Genomic DNA, 23,879 nt, shown 5'->3' with positions numbered 1-23,879 from the left:
AACACTGTGAGGGGGAGTGGGGGTATCAAGCCACTCAAACAGCGAGTCTGCAGCGGTGCTGACTGGAGACCGGTCTCGTACTGACCTGGTCTCAGCGCTGTGTGTCCGTCCAGGGAAACACTCGCTGTTTTTACAAAGTTATTCCATGGCAGTCAAACATCCATGATAAATTGCGATGTTAACAACCTCATGATAACCTCATATGTTTTTAACTTAGGATCATACCTGTGTTTAGTCTAGAAAAAGGAAAATTTGTGCATTTTATTATAAAGTTGTGTATATTTACAGACTGTTGCAAAAACTAAGAAGCTTATAAACACACAATTAAAGATGTTTCGAGTTTTATTTTAGTTATTAATTTAAATGTTTTGTCTAAGAGATGCTGATTTGAAACCGTTGTTGCATTCAGTTCCTGTTTCTGCCGGAGAGAGGGGAGTTTGTCCCAAAGCTTGCCGCTGTATTTACTCCCTCCATCTGACAGGAGGGAGCCTCGTTGAGCTGCGAGTTTCACTCCACGGAGTTCACTCCGTGGAGTGTGTAGGGGTAGGGTGTAGGGCGTGGTTTGGGATTGGGCCTATGTTATTTAAATATTCGCCAATAAAGATGGACACACTAAATGCAAAACACTATTATGATATTTGCATTTTTTATTAACATTTTTAATACATTAACATTTGTAAAAACTCAATAATGCCACTTTGTCAATTTTTTACCGAAACCAACTTCCCCCCCACACTAAAGATAATTCCCATACTGGGAATTGAACCCAGGCTGCCTGGGTGAAAAGTAGGAATCCTAACCACTGACTCGACCATAGGGTGACTATGATTTTGAATATGGTAATGTGACCTCTGCATCATGATATGCATGGGCAGATTTGTGCTAATACACAACCTGACACAGGATGACCTAAAGAAAGCTGGGATGTCACATGTGTGACAGGCAGAGGACAGGGACTCTCCAGGTTTTTGGCAGGGTCTTGTTGGCTTCTGTCCAAACCACTCCACAGCACCTTGCACCACTTTGCTGATGATGTACAACTGGGTTGGAAGTAAGCTAAATTCAACAGCATCTCTTATCTCATGACACAATCCCTCTTTACTTTTTGCGGCAAGCTTGTGAGGGTAAAAACTAATATTTCTGTGTTTTCATGCGTGTCACTGATCCTCTGACAGAGAAACCATCCTCCATCAATTGAGTGTAATTACTGGCCGCCTCTAGTGGGCCGACTCTACCAGTCTCGTGACCTATCCCCATCCATCCTGCCAAAATGGCAGTTTTATAGCCTCCACACAGGACCGTCCTCTGTAGGCCAATGGGACGGGGCAAGTCTCTACCAGAACAGCGAGTAGACAAAGGGCTACATCTGGTTAATAAATTAAGATTTTGCCACAGGGTTGTTGGTTGTGTTCTCAGTCAGTAAACTCACTAATTAAATCATTATCCAGCAGTCAGTCAGACAGTCTCTCTCCAATTACCCTGGCCAGGATATTGCAAATTACCTGATAAGGGTGATAAAAACCTATTGAAAAATAGATTTGGTATTGCTTAAATGTTGATATTCTGAACATTTCTGTCAGTTTGGTTCTGTCAATACAGCTTTGAATTTATGAAGTGACTATGACATTTTGTAATCTTTATTCAAGAATTACGGCTGAATGGATGTGGTAGATAACAATATAATACAATCATTCCTGACAACAAAATACTCAGAGTATTATTTTTGTTTTCCTGGTTTCTCTTTTAGCTATGTTAGAGGTGCAGCGATTTAGATTGCAATGCTTTTGAACTGCTACCTACAACTATTGGATTGACTGACATTTATTTATGTGCAGACTTTCATTGTGCCAGAATTATGAATTCTACTGACTTTGCTGATATTGTCATGACATTTGGTAGACATTTATATTCTCCCCTGGATTTATTGTAATATCTCTGGTGATCAATTGACCTGGCGCCTATATCAGGTCAAAATTCAATCAGTCCAATATCACAATTTTTTTCTCTCTAATATTTTCAAAACTAATGACATTTCCATTTGCCTCAGTCATATTTTATGTCAAGATAGTGAGTGGTAGCATTGTAATTGGGATCATGCTGACTTGAGCATAGCTGTCGACTTATTTTCTTGTTTCATTGTTACATCCAAGCTAATCTGTATTGCAGATTGTTCACATTTGTGTCAGAATAGGTAATGTCTCTAAAAATAAATTAAATGTGAATAACAAACTCTGACTGTGGACTGTGGACTGGAAAGCAAATGACCAAACAGGAACTGCTGCTGTTGCACTTGGTCCAATCAGTTGTGACTCCCAAGTCAACTTTAATTGGGCCAACACCCGTACAGTGGGTTCCCCCTGAAGCCACTGCGTTCAGCCAATTACCATGAACAGAAAACCCACCCAGCATGGTGAATGAAATTGGCAGTATTTGCCACACCGTAGTCAAAACGGGGCGTTACCTACCTTTTCTTTCTGTGAAGTTGCGAGAACTAATTATGATGTGACAGGGAAAATGTCTTCCTTCCAAGATGTGTTTTTTTGATTGAGATTGCCTCAGAAAATCAATTATCTGGTTCTTTTTGATGGCTGGCCCTGCTGATAATTATGTATTTGTAAAGTCTGTTAGATGGGAACCTTGAGCTCAGACTTTTAATAGTTCTTTCGCCATGGTTCGAATGAATGACACGAATGCCATACAATTGGAAGTCAAATCTCATTAATTGAATAAAACAGCCTTCTATCAGTAACAAAAACTCACAAAGAATGAGGAAAGAGTGCAAGTTAAGCTGTGCAATCACGTAAAGTGTTCTTGTGCTTAAATATACTCGACAAAAACAATGGCACACAAGCACATCTACACAAACTCTTAAGTTATAAGTGCCATGGTGCTTCAATCTCTGAGGTTCTGCCTGACTTTGAAAGAGTCCTCCTCCTCATGCCGCTAACAGCTCAGCTGACATTCAGATCACAGAGCAGCAGTTGGTCGTGCCAAGTCGACACTCAGCGGTCGCCGACAGCTTTTTGTTCTAACAAGTGACAGAATGAAATACAGGCAACGTGTTGTTTCAATGCAGTAAAAGAAACAAGCTGTGTTCTGATGTGTAGTGTTACTGTTGTTTAAATTAACTGCAGAAAACTTGATTGATTGATTATTTTAAGGAATAGCAAGGGATTTAAAAGGCTGATTCTCCCTACAGTGTGTTAAAAAGCACAGTTTAATCTGAGAGCCCTAACCAAAAAAATGCACAACAAATAGTAATCTGTTAAGCACTCAAGAATAATGCTATGGTGAATAATGTATCAATCTTGACACTGCTCATTATTAGGAAAAGTTTTCCGAGAACAAACCTCCAAGAGCTTCACTGCAAACTTGGCCAGTACGTGACTGAAAAACTAAACGAAAGAATACCTTACCATGTACTTTATTTATTTAATTGTTAGGAGGTTGATGTAGATCTAATAGGGATGGTTGTGGTAAAGTGTTATGGACAATAGTGATGCATGATGTCTATGCATTAAGAAAATATTCCTTGGATTACAGCTTCCATTTGATCATTTGTTGTAATAATAAATTATTTTTGGAGTCTCTAGTGTTAAGTTAATATGTGGATGGAGGGATGGATATTTAGTTTTTTCAGTAGAAACAAAATAATACCTAGGCAATTTTAAAAGTTCTAAAAGTAGGAATGCAGTGTCTCATTAAACTGCAACACAAAGGCAAAAAGCACTTCAGAAATTATACCAAAAAAAGAGAGATAGTCCGACCAATGAAAATCGTTATAGACCTGTTGTTGCATCCAAATGTGCTCATAGTGCTGAAGGTTCATAATTTTTGTTTCCAGTTATAAAAGAAGATATTCACAAGAAAAAAATACTAACCAGACTCAAAGTAATGGTGAAATCATTAAGATGAAAACTTTGCACATGGTTTCATAGAATAACACATTATCACAGTACATTTCCATCACATCACTGATTGTTGGACTTTTGCCTTGTTAATGTCTATATACAGTAACTCAGAAGTGCTGTTAACCACCTCGGAGTGCTGCTGTTTTTTCTCCATCAGTTGTACCGCTGCGCTGGATGTTATGTTGTATTTGTACTTTATTTTCCACTAATAACTGGCGGCATTACAGAATGTGAGCAGAACATGACGATAATGTTCCCGCCGTGTTTTTCCAGAGATGCAGAAAGCATTCTCCACAAACCTCTTTATAATAACCGGACCTCGATGTAACACATGCATTCGTCGCAAAATGACTGAAATGTTCATACTGTAGTACAAGCAATTGTGTCCGTTCTGTAAAGTTTTTGTATGTACGTGAGTGAGTGTCTCTTTATTTATTTTATGTTCTGCATGCGTTTTCCGATTTTACTTAAAATAGACAGTTCTCTGTAGTTTACTTTATCACATCTTAGCAGCAATACTGAAGCGTCATTTTTACTGCCTCGGGGTGAAATGCAGTACACAAGATGAATAGAGGGGGATATGGCTGTGTATTGTGGATAAAGTGGCACTTTACTCTCATTTTTCAATTAGGATAATGGAGAGCAGCTCTTTATAAACATGGATATGAGCTGGAGACGTTGCTGCTGGGAGGGAGGGAGGGGGAGATAGAGCTGAAGAGTGGCAGCCAAACAAAAACAGAAGAAAAACTTCTACAATCGGTTATCTCTTTTTCTTATGTTTTAAATATTCCTTTAACTTTCATTTTTGTCTTAGATGTCAACTTTAAGACATGTTGTCTGTTCTGGTCACTATTGCTTAATAGTATTGTACAAGAAATTATGAAATAAAACATGAAAGCACTTTGAAAACTCCAGATCAGCAGTCCAGTGACATTTATATTCTTTAATATATATATTCTTTCGATTTTAAATATTACGTGCTGTTAAATTTTAATTTCAGATATAATAAAATAGCTACAATTTGGCCTTTGAGCACACATTTAGTCTTTAAATCGTACATTTCTGACATTTTCTGACACACACTCAGTAGCAAATTAGTGCTTTCTCCCATTTATACTTACCAGAAGCTTTTCTGGCAGCTGTCAGCCTCACACAAGAATCTTGTTAACTGTAAGCGGTGGTGTTCAGCATTGTCTTGCAGCAGGAAACATATTTGTGGATGTATTGGAACAGAGTGTCATAGTTTGAAAGTTAAGGCTCAGTATTTTAAACAATAAGACTACTGTATGGAGTAAATAGGGGAGAAAACATGGTGCTGCCGGAAAGGTGAAGAGCCAGAATGCTTGTCCTTCATGTTTTTTGTATAAGAATGCTGTAAACAGGAGGGACAGTACTAGAAAAAGAGAAACATCGAAAGAAAGGGACGGAGAGAAAGAAGAGAGACTTTGTTTTTCGTTTGATAGCTCCTGAGCTAACTGATGCTGTATCGCCCGGCAGCTCACACCACAGCTCCTCGGGTTTCTGCTCATCTGCATGAGCCTCGGAGGCCTCTGGTGTCCACAGACCGGCTACTAATGAGGGGCTGAGACGGGCCGATCAGGTTACATGAATGCGCGCACACAAGCGCACACGCACACACACATGCTCACACACACACACACACACACACACACACACACACACACACACACACACAAGCGCACACACACGCACACACATACGCACACACACGCACAGAAAACTTCTACCTTAGCCTACTCCAACATATTGATTCTGGGTTTACCCCTGTGATCTACACACACTCAGGCAGGCATGCAAGCACGCACACACGTTTCAAGGCCAAGATTCACACAAATAAACTGGGCAATTAGGGCTGAAATAATCTACAAACAAACGTACATGTGCCTAACGAACACACACAGACACACACACGCACACACACACACACACACACACACACACACACACACACACACACACACACACACACACACACACACACACACACACACACACACACACACACACACACACACACACACACACACACACACACACTGGTGGCTGGCTGGGTGTTGACGATCCAGCCGCAGATGAAAATGGAAAATAAGATGGGGTGGGTGATGTAAGAAAAAAAAAAAGAGAAGTGAGGAAGAATTTGAGACGGCTACACCCAACACCGTTGTTTTGTTTGGTGGTGTATCGATCAGGGAGGAGAGGATTTTGTCTGATGAGGGGTTTGGGGCTGTGATGTCCAGATCTGTAGATAAAGACAGTGTAGCATGTTATGGCTTACACACAGTCCCCTCTCTGTATCTTGTTCCATCAGCTTGTACTGGACGGCATCTGATAGGAGACAGAAGACATGTAGAGCTCCTTAGATAAACGTATGGCGTTAATATGATCTGGTCTCTGATCTCAAGCCACCCACTCCTTCAGAAATCTCAACCTGAGTGTCTGAAGCTTAAAGGTTTACTCGACTGAGTTCCAGAGATGCAACAGGCTTAAACTAAATAAATGCATCTGTTTTATTTTTTAGCTATACTTGCTTTTGATATATTTTAGTTGACAGACACAAAAGTAACACAACATTCACAATAGAAAAACGTTATGTATTCTTGTGGCTTCTGAGAAATATGCTGAAATCACAAAATGGAATCGATGTAAATGTGAAATACGGACTTTGAAAAAGTTCTAAACGTCCTCAACTTTTCACAGGCTTGTTGAGGGTCTCATTACTGCCAGTTTTCTCGGTTGCTCCGCTCTTCAGAAGATAAATGTACCTCAAGTGGCTTTTTTATTGGAGGAAAATTCTTAAATATCCACCTCAATACTTGTTGCATAATATTTAGTTTGAAGAAATACTCACATCGCCTCAGGATAGTCTGGTTCAAGGTTTATTGTCATCTCAATTTGTAAAGATTTATAAAGAAAACATTTGGTTTACCCCATTGTTTACTTGCTGGCAGTCTTCTTCTCTGCATTTGCTGCCGCCTTCCTTTGTACATCATTGCTGTCTGTAGGACAGTGGATAAGGGAACTTCAACCAATACTTAAAGTACAACACAGGGCGTCTAAACGTTGTTATTACTTAGCTGAAAAAGGGAAAGAAAATTTCACACACAAAGGCTTTCAATGCAGATACGATATTAAAAACAACTTCAAGACCAACTAACACAGGGTCGTTACTTTTGAATAATGTACTCAGGGTTTTTAGAAATTGTAAGGTTGTTTAAAAAACCTTCAATCATGTCACAGAACCTTCATCAGCAAATTAAGTTTCCCAATTCTCAAAGCATTGTAGAAGTTCAGATTTGCAGTAATTTATTAAACTCCAATTGATAATGAAGATCATGTAATATAAACTCTACAAAAGAGCTGCTGAAGGACCTTGGGATGAGATGGGGAAACTGAAAAACATCTGTGATCATCCCCGTGTTTTATTTCAAAATCTGTTGTATTTTCTAGTTATGGTTGATGTGGTTTTTAAAACAATGAAAAGAGCAACATATATAATAAAAGACATCACAAGAGTGTTCTGTACACATGACTTAATGTACAGTTAATAAACTGCAGTCAGAAGCAACACAGCCTAAATACAGACATGGCAGCTACGTGCATTTACCACTTTAAGGGTAAAAGCCTTTCCTTGTACTGGGTCCAAAAGAGCTTTTACTCATCCGCTCATTCTCTTGTGTCTCTCTCTCTCTCTCTTTCTCTCTCTCTCTCTCTCTCTCTCTCTCTCTCTCTCTCTCTCTCTCTCTCTCTCTCTCTCTCTCTCTCTCTCTCTCTCTCTCTCTCTCTCTCTCTCTCTGTCCCCCGCTCTTTCTCCATTTCAGATGCTCGGCATAAAAACTAAATTGATTGATTATTGTTTAAGGGTCTGACAGAAGTGCAGCCTTGCGCAGACTCTTCCTCTCTGCACCTGTTTAATCCCCCACATGTTCTGGCGGCTCAGATATTTTCCATACACACTAACAGAGACACAGCCTTAAACGTGTTTTGTAAAAAGTGTTATCATGATATGAAGCCATGATGTGATCAAAGGGACATTGTTCATACATTTTTACAAACTAGTGTGGCTAATTAAGCAAAAAATAATTTGGCAAATATCACCGAAACAGGAGGAAATCCAACATTTAATTTCATGTTCTTTGTCTAGTGAGTGCTTACAGCAGCAGGACAGTGTATGTGGGATCCACTGAAAATATACATCATCCATGTTCGTGATAATGAAGGAACATGTCACCCAGAGCAACAGTGATGTGTTTTTAATAGTTTTTGGACAACAATGGAGCTCTATGTTACAGAGGAAGAAGATATCTCAGGCTTTTCTTTTCATCGGATCTGCTGCCTTATCCTTTCATCTCAGTGTATAGATTGATTTAGTGCATATGTGTGTGTGTGTGTGTGTGTGTGTGTGTGTGTGTGTGTGTGTGTGTGTGTGTGTGTGTGTGTGTGTGTGTGTGTGTGTGTGTGTGTGTGTGTGTGTGTGTGTGTGTGTGTGTGTGTGTGTGTGTGTGTGTGTGTGTGTGTGTGTGTGTGTGTGTGTGTTCCAGAGAGAGATATAGAGAGGAAGTTAGGGACCAATGCTGGAGATATGGCTGGTAACGTATTCAAGTCCATAACACAGGATGCAGTTGATGTGAGTGGAGTCCTAACCAGTGTATTTATCTTTGACCTGACAGGGGGAGATTGATTCAAAAGCCAAGTGTCGCAATTAACCCTTTCTATGACCGTCAATCACCATAATGCATAAAAACTGTAATCCAATTAAATACCCAGAGAGAATAAGGCCATTATTATCAGTCAAATTTCCACTATACTACCTAATGATTTGATTAGGTTAAATTGTGAACAGGCGTCTGTAAATTAATTGTGCTGATTGAAATAAGGCAAAGGATGGACAGAAATAAAAACGATTTAGTAATCTGCCATGTTTCAACAGGTTGCATCTCTTAGAGATCAGGAGTCGACAAGTAGTGTGCTTCAAGACCACATAAAGTTATACTCACCAAAATACATGAAGGTTTTCTCCCTCAAAAATGTTGTGTACTTAAACAACAGCACTTTTTAGTTTCCTGTTGTGTATCATCATCTAAAAACAGGCTGTTGGATGTCTCACTGAATTAAACTCTTCTCATGATGTCTCATAATCACCCATTGTTTAGAAGAGGCTTATTTAAATGGGTGTTTTATTCTAGTTGTCTAACTTTATAAAGTTAACAAGGCCCCTCCGGAGGATGCTGATTGATGATGTGTCTGGTCGAAACGTGTAGGTTACTTGTAATTTGTAGAATAACTCTAATTTGTTATTGTTTTATCAGGACTTATTATGTTTCCCTCCTACCTGCAGATTTGTGATGTGATACTCCTTATAAAAAATTATTGCGCTGTAGTTTTTCTGAAAAGTAAAATCAATTGATTCAAGTCTGTGTCTTATTCAGGTAAAAGGCAGGCAACTTCACAGTGGGAAAACTGGAGGGGAAAAAACCTATATATTAGAAAAGACAAACACAAAGATTTAAGCAAGTATTAACAATATAATGGGGTGTTTGAAATGTCTGCGATTGACTCTCAATAGTTAGCATATGCTACAAGTGTGCAACTCCTATCTGTGCACAATGGAGACACTCATGCCTAGAGTCATGGTTCCAGACTTGCAAACTTGAAATGAAACCACTTGTAATAATCTGTAAGCCTATGCAGTATTTACAGTTAAGTGCCTTATAACCCTGGACAACTATTGTACAATCTGTGCCGAGAACATACATTTCAAGCAGGTTACATTTCATTATGTTGTTGAAATGCTTCTCGTTTCGTTTTGTGTTTCTTCTGTCTGAGCTCTCAAACACAGCTCCTTGTCCCTCTACACTATTTGCTGAGCTAGGACCAAGAAAAAGGGGGCGTAGAAGGAAGAGTAATTAAGCCACCAGATAATCCTGACGACGGCAGCAAAAATGTCCATTCAGCTTATGGCCAGTAATTGTGGTCAGGACACTATGACCTTACTCATGTGAAGAGGGACTAAGAGCAATGGGGGTGGGGCACAATATTTGTCCCATGGGTCGAAACGGCTCCGCTCATGTAAAGAACATATATGTATGATGGACAGCATTCCCACAAGCACCCTTAGTGGCCTGACTTAGAGATAATATGTGATTACATATAGGTTAATGACAGTATCCTTCCTTAATTGTTAAGGTTTTTATCATTACAGCTGCAAGTATACTTCTAGTGCTAGAGAAATATAACTTTTAGAGTCTACACACCACCTTTTACAGATGTAAAGAGAGGCAATGTGAAGCTTTAAAGAAACCCTTGAACAGATTATAATGAATATGAAGAACGTCTTACTTAAAATGCAGATAGTGTACTTACATGAGGAATGCAGAAGCTTACAGCAGTACATCTGTAATACCATTTGAATGTCATGAAGGCAATCTTACAGAACCATTCATCAAATTAGAAAATGCTATCCCTTTCCTATGTTTCTTATAGCTCTTCTACTTAAAACCTCCCTGGATGCGGAAGAATAAGGCCTCCCACTATGGTTCCTGTTAATATCCAGGATGCATTTTTCAATGAGAGTACATTCAAATGTATTCATTTTTTTGTTACCCAAAAAAATCGAGGCGACTTCACACATTTTTTTTGGTTATCGGCGGTTAGTAATGAAAACCAACCAAGGGCAGTGATCGGCTTTTACCACAGAGGCTACGTGACCTTTCATTTCCCTTTTAGTAAATTCCATTACTTCCAATCATACCTCCAGAAAGTCTCATTCAATAACCCAATGATTTGATGATTTATTAATCAAGCCTCCTGTTTTGGTCGAACCACTTCCCAATTTCTCACGCAACTATTTAGTCTTCTCATCGTCTGCACTTCCCACCAACTTTCATTTCCCTATTCAGCCATTTCACACAGACTTCATGGGGTCCTTTGTTATTGGTTGACTTTTAACTTCTTTATCTGACCTTTTCTTTGGGAGAGCACATAAGGCCTCCTGAATCGTTCAACAATTTTTCACATCTGCTCAAATGTGTTGGATTTGTTGCTTCTTAAGTTAGGACGGTCTTTGGGACAAAACAAGCATTTTAAATTGATGCAACCTCAAATTAGATACATTTTCAAAATCTGTTTGTGTGATTATTTGTGCGATGGGTGCTTTATATATACAGTCTATGGACGAGTGTAATGGTTTAATGGTTACATTGTTGCTAGTGTTGATTAATTACATTGATTGATCGCAATCGACAATGATATGATTATATTTAAATAAAAGAGGTGAAAGAATAAAAAAACAAAGCAGATTGACTAACAACATTTAGGGTTTTTACTGTAAATAGTTTTAAGTATTTGTCTACCAGTTGGGGACATCGGTGACATCGGGGACATCTCTTTCACAACTTTTATAGAACCTGAACTCTACAACTGTATTCTAGTTTTATTACAGAAGCTAAATACACTAAAACATCCCTTTTGACTTTAAAGAACTCAAAGACAATGACCACTCAATGACAGTTAAGTCAAAGATTTGGCTGTGTAATGTTAGTGGCAGCTTATGAAACAAAAGAGGTTGAGTGAGCTGCTTTGATTCGGTAACTTTATGTAATTTCAAAATCATGCTGACGCAGTTTTCAGAGGAACCTTTAAAATTAAATAAATTATTATATTTGAAAAACCACTTAGGGTTTGTCAAGTGTTATATAGCTAGAGATAATACTGAAGCTCCAGAGCAAAGTATTGGAGAGTTTTCCTCAGTCTGTTGTTCGTATCAGGTAAAATGAGTGAAAGTGCAATGCTTATTTCCCTTTTTAGGATCACACTAAGCGAAGTGCAACACTTTACTCTATGGAGGAAAAAAAACGCATTGGAGACGTGTAGTCTCTTACTTTCATTTCCTATTATTAAATTCTGCTGGGAGTTCACACTGTTACGAAACAGCTTATTGTAGATACAATGTCTCCTAACCCCTAACCACTTCCCACAGTCATTACATTCATCACTGACCTCCTAAATCTCAACAATCAATTATAAGTAGAGAAACATCCATCCATTCATCCAGCAAGATGTTTCTACAGTTGTGTCTGTGTGAGAGTGCCGCTGCATGCTTCCAGGCACCCAAGAGCCCTGACTTCTTGGCTCTGTTTGCACCTCGAGCTGCTGGCAGGACAGCAGACCTCTCACCCAGGGGGGGCAGATGAGATCTCCATCACCATATCCCATCTCCTCCTCTCATCATCATCAACACACACCCTTAACCCCTACCCCTCCCTTATCCCCCTTTCTCTTTCGGAGGTGTCTAGTGACTCTGGCCCCTGTTATCTTGCCCCTCCCTTCATGGTGGAGGAGAGAGGGAGAAAGAGAGAGGCTGCAGCCCACTACCACCATGTCCCCAGAGGCCCCTTGCCTGCCTGCCTGCCTGCCTGCCTGACTGCCTGCCCCTCCTGCTGCTCAGTACAGCTGTGGCTCAGCACCAGACCCTGAGCAGCTGGGATTTCCACTCTGCCAGAGAGCCAAGAGAAGAGCCTCAGTGTGTGAAAGCTCCTGATCTCTCTTCGCTGACTCTTCATTAGGTGAAACACACAGACACTGACTCCAACTACAGCTGCCAAAGCTCTTCTCTGGGGCTGAGAAGATCCTCTTTGAGCATGGCTGTGGCACCCTATGCCCTGGCACTTCCCCTGGTGTTCGCCCTGCTCAGCCTGGCACCGGCGCCCGCTTTGGGAGGTTGCCCGGCGGCTTGCAGGTGCTCCTTCGCCATGCTGCAGTGTCTGGAGCCCAATGGTATCACCAGCATCCCGGCACTGGCAACACAAGAGAGTGAGAATGTGACGGAGATGTGAGTATGATGTGCCACCTGCGCTGCATGTGCCTCTAAATAAGCATGAGCTGCCTTGATATTGTTGGTTTGCCAAGCTGGATTTTCTCTGTTTGTACTCATGTTGTCACTCTGGGTTGGCGCTGACATTGTTTTGAGTGTCTCAATGGCAGAGCTTTGTTTTTTATGGGACCATCTGCAACTGGTGTAATATCTTATCTGCAGTTCTAGTAGAGGGCAATATTTGCTGGTAATTCTTGTTGTTGTATCATTGTTTGTTATCTAGTCCAGGTGTTCAAATATAGTTATCTAATACTTTTCTCTACAGTCATTGGTTAGCTTTTGGATTGAGTAATATAAATGCAGGTGTAACACTGACTATATCATTCAAGTTTGTGCAATAAAGTTGCTCTCTAATGCTACGACTGAGACTAACAATCGCTTCTCTGCATGCTAATGGTTGATGGTTTACTTTGTAGGTATTCGTTTTATTCTCATTAGTCATTTTTATTTGCTACATTATTTGGTCTGTTTCATATCTTGAGAAGAGTCTGTTCTTTGCAGTGTTTGCCATTTGTATTCAGCTCAGAGACGATTACAATTTCTAACCAAGTACAAGAGCCAAATATTAGTACCTCGAGATCACACTGGGCGATATGCAAGGCGTTACGTATTACTTGTTGTTGGAGTCAGATTTTTGCTCTGTTGAGAGTAGAGAGAGTTTGTTCTTTGCCAAATCCAGAGACTGATTGATGAAGTAAATGTACTGCTGTTTGAGATGCATTAGCATGGCAGTAATTTGGACACTAGTAATTGGAAATCAATTATGGATTGCTACTGACAATAACTGGCACAGAGTGACGGGAACTGATGTCCTATTATCCATTGTGCCTCAAAATCTGGCCTCGGGGGTCTTTAAAGAATCCTAGTGCTTGTGACTTTTGCAGTATTGTGGAAAACTTCACAAGTGCTTTTTTATGTTATGAGAGCTGCATGTTTATTTGAGTTCACGATCTGACTCTTCTTTCATTAAAACTAATTTCAAAGAGTATGCATTCAGTACATCACCATGTTATTGGAGTTCAATAAACTGACTTCAGTTTGAACCTTCCTGCTGTTTGTTTCTGACACAATGTACTTCAAATACATTCTTCAAAGCATCTTTACATTTATTAAAAGTGTAACACTGAAAAACTGTGCAGAGAAAACATATTTTTATATTTATATGAAGATTAAAAGTTAGTGTTATCAAATCACAGTCCCAAAGTCTACCACAGGACAAGAAACACGTGTACGATGTTCTGGAGATCACATCACTTACTTCATGTACATTTACCGCCATGCTTTTATCCACGGTAGAGACCAGCAAGCTTTAATCTGAGATATGATTGGTTGTAGACAGTATTTTATCAATTTGTAAGGCTCAAATGTACATTCCACTTCTGATGAAAGATCTGCTGACCTGGGTCGAGGTTGTTCTGACCTAATTCATGTTCCTTCGCTGTGGTTCATCTGGTGCTCAAGAGAAGAAGGCTTGTGATGGTCACTTGATGCTGGAGGATAGTTTGATGTACGTTGTTCTTCACAGCCATACATGCCACACTTTTGATTGTCACATATTTATGGAAAGGCACTCTCTGGATCTGTTTGAATAAAACTCAAGTTAGTGCTCAGATGAACTGATATTTCTCACTCGGCTACAGCTGCAGATGACTGTTATTTCGCTTTTCAAAACTTTGTATGAAAAAGGTACTAGAATCTGACCACCTGTGATTTAAAGACGGCTGCTGTATTATTATGCAACCCACCATCAGTTCCTATATGGAAAAGTAAATGTCACTCTCCTCACCACCACGCTGTTCTCTCTTTGTTCCTGTCCCCAGATCGGAGCAATTAGCACTTGTTAAGAAGGAACTACATTTGTGAAATGCTATTTCGCTGGAGCAAGTCAATTTACTGCTGCTTTCTGCCTCTATTCAACGATATGCCATACTTCTCCTCTTTTCCTCCCCCTCTTTCTCCTCCACCTCTTGTTTCCTCTCCTCTCTCTCTCATCTCAGAGGTATTTCCTTGTACCTGCAGCTAAACATGTTTCGTAGAGCTCAGGGTGAGGCTCGACATTCTCTCTAAACCGTTCAATCAATAAGTAAGCGGCTTCTGTTTACCGCGGTGCTCTACATGCCAGCAAACAACAACACTTCTCTGTATTGGCAGCGCAAGGCAATACAGCCGATACGCGCAACAAACAAGGGGCCATTAACTGTGGAACAGGGGCCAAAATTCATCATGCGCTGAGTTATAAATTCAATTTTGTGAATTGCCAGTCAATGCCTCCACCCGGGAACAATAGATGATATACAACCCACTTGGCTCAATCCAATAAGTAACGGCGATGGGTAATCCTGGGCCCACCTGCCCTGTAATCACATTATTGCTGTGGGTCAATCACACAGGAATAAAAAGGTTTGTGTGTTGCAGCCGACAAACTGGGAGGTTGAAACAACGCCACATGCTGAAAGTGGCTGTCATCAACTAGAAATGACTGCAGGTATTTTTTGGCATATGCATTGAACACTATAAAACCATGAACAAATCTTTATTCAAGTAATTGCAGTACTGTATGACAAAGGGGTGCCCCCATACGTCTATGTATTCTTCCTAGCCACCTAATTATTTTACCTAATACATTTCAGAGGAAAATACTTCACTATTGACTACATTTTAGCACAGCATTAGTTATTCTTGCAAATAGTATTTCACAGAGAACTATAAACTGATAATCATACTGTAAATAGATCTGTCGTACTAGCAGCATATTAGGAGCAACATTTTATGCTTTTATTACAATTGTAGCCCTATTATGTAAAATGACCTTCTAAAAAAAGGTCCGCCTTCTTTAACTCATTCTGTCCAATTACAATGAGGCTACTTTAAAGCCAATATTTCACCATTATTTAACTAAAAAGTTGGTTTTAAATCTTTTGTCTTTATAACATGAAATACTCTGATATACAACATTCTATTAGAATAATACATGTGAATTGCCAACAAAACTTTAACCTGTCAATTTGCAGTTTGGGCAATGTAGGCGTCAATGTTTGAAGAGGTAGAGGAATTCATAAAGGCAACATATCTGGCAAAAAAAATCATAGACATATATATTTTATTTTTTAATCGGTTTGTGCATTAATGAAATAGCCTTACATTTCCCCTTCAGTTTAGATTACAACAAACTAACCTTAAAGTGCTTGGTGCACATAATACTATTGAATATACTCATCATTTAATATAATACTTTCTCAAATATCCTCTCCTCTCCAGTCTCCTGAAAATAGTAATATTTTTGTTAATCCTTTTTATTGCAATTATCTGGTTCACTTAATTTTCAAAGGAACGCTGCCCCAAGGATTTTATCAAATGTTCATGAGAGGGCTTTCTTAACACATTCACATTGATACATTGAGAGTCCTCCTGAGATACATGGATGACGCAGAGAAAATGGTGGACAGTTTGCAAAATCCTTTTTAGGTCCGATCAAGCCATCTATTCAACATCCCATGAAAAGAGATGGCTGGCCTTGTGTTGAGTGCTGAATTGATCTACAGCTCACTAGTTATTCGGAGGAAGGCTATGTCTGGAAAAGTGGAAAATTACTCATTGAGAAGACTTTCCCATCAGCCTTGTCTACCCGGCATCTCTTAAGGCATTATTCTTTTTCCACATGAGCACTAGATTAACTTCTTATAGCTTTGTGGTTCGTGGGTCCCTGGACATTACGGCTTGTTTTGTTATCTGTTTGTTCAGTGGATCTCAGGGAGGTCAGACGTGTCATTGGGGTTGAAGTCCAATGGGTTTTTTCCCATCTGTGAGAGCTTTTCTCCCAGCTCTCACTAATAATGTCTTTAAACAGATACATTAATGGGTTCTGTAATTACTTAGTCATTATTGAGACAAATGTTACACAGGAGACTCAACTTCAAGTTTATCCTCTTGGTTGCTTTCAGTGTTGAGTCTTAAATGTCATCTTCAATAAGCATTTCTTTGTGTTCTTTGTCTAAAATATGCACAACCTTTTTGTAGTTCTGGCTGCATAACTGCCTGATAGAAATGTCAAATTAGTATTTTATTGTCCCCTTTAATTGGTTGGTTGAAATGCCCTGAATGATAAACACAAATTATGATTAACTTTGCATGTCCCTGGTGAAGACAATCATTCACGTTTTATTTTTGTATTTTTTTTTCAAGTGGTTTCTTTTCTGTCTATTATTTTCATGTAGTTTGGTATTAATTGATTATCTAGATAACAAAAGGCTGAAGGTCTCAGACATTTTTGATGTATTTGCCTTGTAACTCTCTCTCTCTTTTCCACTCCTTTTTTGCGCACCAGTTACATTGAAAACCAAGACGCCCTGGAGAATATAACAGAGATTGATCTTGCTTACTACAGAGAGCTGAAAAACCTGTAAGTATTTCATTTTCTCTTAACTAAGACCGTTTTCTGTAAGACAAAGACACATGGTCATGAGTTTATGTTTTATACTATCACAATATTGTTTGATATACCATACTGAGAACAAAGATTTGTGGAGGCTGTGGCTCAGGAGGTAGAGTGGGTCGTCCTTTGTTCACAAGATTGGTAGTTCATTATCCTTCATATATCCTCATGTACAAGGCTCCATGAGCAAGAGACTGAACCTCAAGTTGCTGTTGTTAGGCAGACCAGCAAGAAGCCTTAAGAGGCAAGTTGTAAAGAATTTTGCTGGATCGCTAGGACGGGACAAATGTTGGTATTTGCAAGCATTTTGGTCCTGGATGGATATCCTCGTTGATTCATCTTCCTATTATACACACATGCATTTCCAAACATTTGGTCTACCTATGTTGTAAATGTATTATCTTTTCAATTTACACACGGCATCTATTGCACGTCTGTCCGTCCTGGGAGAGGGATCCCTCCTCTGTTGCTCTCCCTGAGGTTTCTCCCATTTTCCGCTTTATACTGTGGGGTTTTCTCCTGAAGTTTTTCCTTGTACGATGTGAGGGTCTAAGGACAGAGGGTATCGTATTGTCATACTGATATTCTGTACAAACTGTGAAGTCCACAAAGACAAATGTGACATTTGTGATATTGGGCTATATAAATAAACATTGATTGATTGATTGATTGATTTTGGTTTCCATTTGTACTCTTCACTAGTAGAGTGGGCAAAGACAAGTAACGCATTTGCCATTATACAATGTCGGAAACCCATCCGTTTTTGTCGGGCACCAATATAGCTTTTTGTTATTCTTGTAAAACAGATATCCTCATACAAATGCAAAATCATCGTCAGACTGATAGCCAATCCAAGATGAATGGCTCCCTAATATCAGGCAGAGGTAGAAAAATGCTACAGCGGTTAAATCCGTAGTTTAATTTACTCCTTAGACTGTATGGTTATGGAAAGGCTAAAACACCCCCCAAAACTTTTTATCATACACACCGCTTCAACATGTTGCGATTTCCAAACCTTGCCTTTCAATGCCTAGTAACAGTTTGGATGGTAAGCTAACAGTCTTGCGGGAGGGGTTTAGGGGTCTCCAAAAAGTTGCGAGCATATTGTCCAAAATATCATTGCACGCTGTGGAAATGAGTGTTTCCCTTAGTAGAACCAAACGGCCTTGACCAGAGCCCTTTTTTAAAGTAGAAATACCAGAAATTCACAGATTTCGGTCTCTCAATTGGGAGTTTTTTAACCAAAAACTAAAAGAAAATGTTGGCAGATTTATCGAATATGACTATAATGCAACTCCTGCTTTTATTTCTCACACACACATTTCAGTATTTCTGAGTTGTAATGTGTTGTGTTTGCTAAAACAAAGAGTGTTTCACTGATCATTGTGCTTTTCCTCCCCCTCCAGCACGGTCACATCATGTAAGCTGAGGCTCATCTCTATCAATGCCTTCCAATTCAACCTCAAGCTGCAGTATGTGTAAGTGTCCTCGTCAATACAAAAGGATTGTCTTCCCTGTGTCATGTTGTGACCTGTATGTGGGTCAGCCTATTTGTCGCTGTCAGTCAGTGTTCAGCCAGTCCTTTAATATTGCACGTCAGATTAAGCGAGAGGAACAGTTCTCAAAATCACACTTGCTCTAATAGTTGTATTACTCATCCAGCGATCTGGTAAATCTGTTGATCATTTAAGATACTTAAACCACCAATTCCATCTATTTGAAGCCTTTTGGATTGATTATGTTTTTATAAATATACTGTAACATGTTTTTTGTGACATTGGATCCCATTATGAATTAAAGGAAGGTGAATTAGTGTACTTCAGAGTTGGTTTCAGTTTCTCATAAATTGGTTTTTAATAATCGAATATTATGAGGTTATGGACAAAATTGTCAATTTGAAGACGTCTTCTTGAGCTTTGGGGGATTGAGATCAGCATTTTGCAATACTTTAATATACATCATAGAGAAATCTCTCATTGATATATCGAAAAACATTCCAACAGAATAGTGCAGATTATTTGCTAATTAATATTCATTTTTAGCCAAAAGTAAAAGGTGGATGTGGATGTGTTCTCAGTTTTCCAGGCAATAAATCGATTTTTGAACTCTTCCACATGTTGTATCATGAAATCATGTCACTTTTGTTTGTAAATATAGATTCAAGATTCACTACCTGCTTGTTTATCAATCATCTGAAAAACAAACAAAAAGCAATCAGCTTGGTATTTTAAACAAACTTGTCACTTATTATTAAAAGTCACACCCTGTAGATTGGGTCAGTCTTTGCATTTCTGATTAGTTTGGCCTCTCAATCCAGACCCAAGAATAAATATTACCATGAAGACTTATCGACTGGAACAATCACCTCTGTCTATTCATCAGCAGCTGACCCTTATCGCCACCATCTTGTCCTCATCGTTTCACTGAGCGTGTGCGACATGTCTGATGTTGTTTATCTAAAAGACAGGCGGGTTACGAGGACCAGATATGGGGGGGTGGTGGAGGAGGTGAGGTAGGTGGGGTGAGCTCGAGAAATTGGAGAAGACATCCACCAGTCACCTTTTACTCGCTCACTTTGGCGGATTATCGACAACTGATGCATAATAAATACACTCCACTAAGGGTCCATTATCACTTAATCAATACCTCACTGTGGAGGTAGAGGGTGGGCCGGGTTGGGTGCAGGGGCTTCTACGTGACAGATGTATTTCTGATATTAAGAGGGACAGACTATAAGCAAACTAAGTAGGAGGCTAGCTTTAACCACTGTCCCTTTCTCTTTTTACGCTAGTCTTCCAACACTCAATTGTCTTTTATAAAATCCAGTCCTTAAGAATGGCAAAAAGAAATTGAGCTGCTGTTCCCGGCTCTGCTCTCCCCCTGTGGGCCCAGGCAGGAATCGAGCTGGTAATGGATAAGCCCCAATGGCTAACCCATCTGACATGAACTTTTGGGAGCAAGGAAAACAAATAATTGAACCCTTGGCCCTGCCAGAGTGAATATGTATTGGCTTCCATGTGCGCACTCCCCAGTGTGGCTATTTGTCCTCTTCTGAGGGAGGTTCATTTACAGCCTGGCTTCTTTGGCTGTCTGAGGATCATTTGAGAGCCACTGTGATGATATGTTAGTGCCCTCGGAGGATTGGCAAAAAGATATGTACAGTAGCATTCATCTATCACAGGATCATAATGATTGCCTGACATACACAGTTTTAGAGGTATGATTACATTAATAGAAATGGAAATGTTTTGAAAGTTTATCTAAAGCCCATCATATTAGTGTACTTAGTGGCACAGCATTGTAGCATGATAAGATGGCCCCATTGCTAACATGCTAATGTTACATCTTTATACTATTTACAAAATGTATCATCCTAGTTTGTCATGCTAGGTTTCTAACATTTGCAAATGAGCTAAACAAAACAATAACTACAACTGGCTAATCACAAAGACAATAGTTTTACAGATATTTAGTCCTAAACCATCTACAAATTAGGACCTGACTATGGCACAAAAAGAACATTTTGAGGATCACCAAAGTCTTTTCAATTTATCCTGAGTGCAAGGAATGTGTTTTTGATAGCAAGGTAAGAAAAAATAGTTTATGAGATATTTCATGTGAAAACAACAAATGTCAATATCAAAATGTCCCTGGATCAAATAAACCATGAGGATGCATCCTCTGGACATCATGAATGTCTGTTAAAGGTTGAATGGCAATCCACCCAAGTGGTGTCAAGATATTTCACTAAAAGTTAATAATTTACACTATTATTGGTGCTATAGGGAAAGTCAGAGGATCAGCTAAACCGTGACGATTCATTCTCTGGGGACCATCAATGTTGATAAAACAAAAACTTGATATTAATCCACATAAAAGCCCTTGAGATATTTCTATCTGAACCAAAGCGGTGGACGGAGCGACTGAGATTTTCAATTCTGTAGCCAAGCTTCCTCCTTCCTCCGAGAAGTGTTTGTGACTCTGGACTAATCACCTTATTTACTGAACACTAAGCAAACCCTGAGAGAGGTGTGCTGGAGGTGTTTGTGCATGTGGCTCTGGCTGGTGTGAAATACTTGCCAAGGTAATTGATCAGAACCCATTTGGATGCATTAACGTTTTCCACTGAGAGAGTAATTCAAAGCAGGTAAGCATTGCTCTAAAAGTGAGCAATCACATCACCGCATGACTCAACTGCAGAACAGGACTAGATTACAAACAATAAAAACAATACTTCTACTTTAACTTTTCTTTCATTTAGGCTGAGAATAGATTTGTTGATTGATGAAAGGATTTTTCCTTTGGTATTATGCGAAACACAATATAACATTTAAAAAATGCGATTCCAAGGTCCTCCGTTAATCTCTGCGGGTGGTCTTTTCCCTCTAATGCTAACTATCAAGCCACACAATTCAGCCAAAGCGAACAAGGTACAACATAGGGTGAATTACTGTTGTATTACATATTGTTTAGCCAAATAAACAGCATTACAAATGTGTGTTTTCTCTTTATTTCATAGGAACCTGGCATCAAACTCTCTGGAACACATCTCCTGGAGGGTGTTTCATTTTCTACCACTGCTCAACCTGTGAGTAATACTCTCTCAATCTCTCTTGTTCAGCAAAACAAGTTAAAGTTCCTGGCCCCTGAAGTTGGCTTTCAAGGATTAAAAAAATCTCACTCATTAGGCTGCACATCATCAGAAGGAAAACATAATAATATTCTGCCTAGCAGCAGACTATAGGTTTGCCCACAGTGCCCATCAGTTGTGTTGCCATAAACTACTTCTAATGTGCATCAATGGCTTACATTATGAAAAGAAACGTTTTGTTAAATTGTGTACATTTTTTTTGTATTTATTGTACAGGCTACAGACACAAAACATAGACATAACAATAACAAAATAGGAGACATTCCTATCTCAGACAAAATAAAATACAGTCAGTAGGTCATTTCAACATTTAATACAACAAAATAAATAAAATAGGTTGACAGTCCAATATCATCAAAAGCACATACCATAAATGTTTACATGGACNGCATCTGGTGGCCGGGCTTGCCACGGAGCCCGGCCGGGCACAGCCCGAAAAGGCAACGTGGGCAACACCTCCGCTTCTCCGTCCCGCGGGCCCACCACCTACGGAGGTGGTGGGCCCGCGGGACGGAGAAGCGGAGGTGTTGCCCACGTTGCCTTTTCGGGCTGTGCCCGGCCGGGCTCCGTGGCAAGCCCGGCCACCAGATGCTCACCGACGAGTCCTCCTTCTGGGCCTGGCTCCAGAAGAGGACCCCGGGCTTCCTCCGGGCCGGGTATCCTCACTTCGTGTGTCGTCTTTCATGAGGTCTTGTGAACCAATCTTAGTCTGGCCCCTTGCCTGAGACCAATTTGCCATGGGAGACCCTACCAGGAACACAAGGTTCCAGACAACACAGCCCCCAGGTTCATCAGGGCACACAAACCTCTCTACCACGGTAAGGTGCTGGTTCTTCTGACATTATACAATTTAAAATAAAAGGGTTAGGCTTAGGGTAAGATATTTAGTAATAAAATTGGTTTATGAACCACACAGCTTCTGGTCTTCCAAGACCCGACCGGACAAAAAGACGTGGTGCAGGCACGAAACATACTACCAATAGAAATACATTGCTTTTAAAATCGTTCTGTGTGACACCAAAAAAATGGTGTTGGTGAACACGAATCAATAGATTAAATTAATGTTGTGACTATAACACGAAATGCCATGAGACTGGGATGCACACACACACACACACACACACACACACACACACACACACAGATACACAGACACACACACATATGTAAATTAGAGAATTTAAGATTCACCGATTTGCATCGATGCACCGGCATAAACGTTCAAGATACGAGTGCACCGGTTGAAAGAGTGCACATCGGCTACAGTTTGGGTTGAACTCGCAATGCATCGATTGCGTAGCGTCTTTGCATCGGTAAAAAACCAATTCATTCATATAAAATCCCCTCATCTTGTTAACGCTTAGCAGAGACGATCTTTGATATTTGCTTCGCCACTACGGAGGCCGAGAGTCTCAGTTATCAACACACATGGAAGTCGAGGAGAAAAAGAAACACAGCGCACCGAAAAATACCTACAAATCAAACGTTTGGCAACGCTTCGGATTGTTCAAGAAAGACGGTCAACTTGAAAAATCGCTCACAAATTGTTAAATGATGCCGTGCCGCTTTAGTACGGTGGCTGGGAAGTGCAATGGACAATTACAAAGTGGGAAACACTTTAACAAAGCTTGAGACAAATTTACATTTTATAAAACAAAATGACATTAGCAAAAACACTTTTACCAAGGAAAAAAAANCAAAATTAACAATCGTTTTAGAAAATTACAGTCTTAAAATTGCATACGTCTACTGCATACCCATTTATTTATTTAAAATTATATTAGCAAAAACACTTTTACCAAGGAAAAAAACTTTAACATTAACGAAAACAAATTAACAAGATGCAAAACACTTTTACAAAGTTAAAAACAAATTTACATTTTATAAAACAATTTTACCAAGGATAAAACAATTTAACATTAACAAAAACAAATTAACAAAATGCAAAACACTTTAACATTTCCCGAAACACATTAACATTTCCCGAAACACATT

At 39.6% G+C, this 23,879-nt stretch overlaps 1 protein-coding gene across 1 annotated transcript in view; it reads left to right on the top strand.

Moving 5' to 3' along the window:
- The first annotated feature begins 12,505 nt into the window (after nucleotides 1-12,505).
- LOC104949799 (high affinity nerve growth factor receptor-like) overlaps nucleotides 12,506-23,879 on the top strand; it is a 22,689-nt gene continuing 11,315 nt past the window's right edge. The window contains exons 1-4 of the mRNA XM_010776206.1: nucleotides 12,506-12,759; nucleotides 17,126-17,200; nucleotides 18,640-18,711; nucleotides 21,753-21,821. Coding sequence (XP_010774508.1) covers nucleotides 12,569-12,759; nucleotides 17,126-17,200; nucleotides 18,640-18,711; nucleotides 21,753-21,821 — 407 coding nt within the window. The 5' untranslated portion in view covers nucleotides 12,506-12,568. The remainder of the gene's footprint in view (nucleotides 12,760-17,125; nucleotides 17,201-18,639; nucleotides 18,712-21,752; nucleotides 21,822-23,879) is intronic.

This window comes from Notothenia coriiceps, unplaced genomic scaffold (assembly GCF_000735185.1).
Source record: "Notothenia coriiceps isolate Sejong01 unplaced genomic scaffold, NC01 NC01_scaffold00016820, whole genome shotgun sequence".
Classification (NCBI taxonomy): Eukaryota; Metazoa; Chordata; class Actinopteri; order Perciformes; family Nototheniidae; genus Notothenia; species Notothenia coriiceps.
Note: the sequence above shows the minus strand (reverse complement) of the source record. Positions and strands in the feature narration are given on the sequence as shown.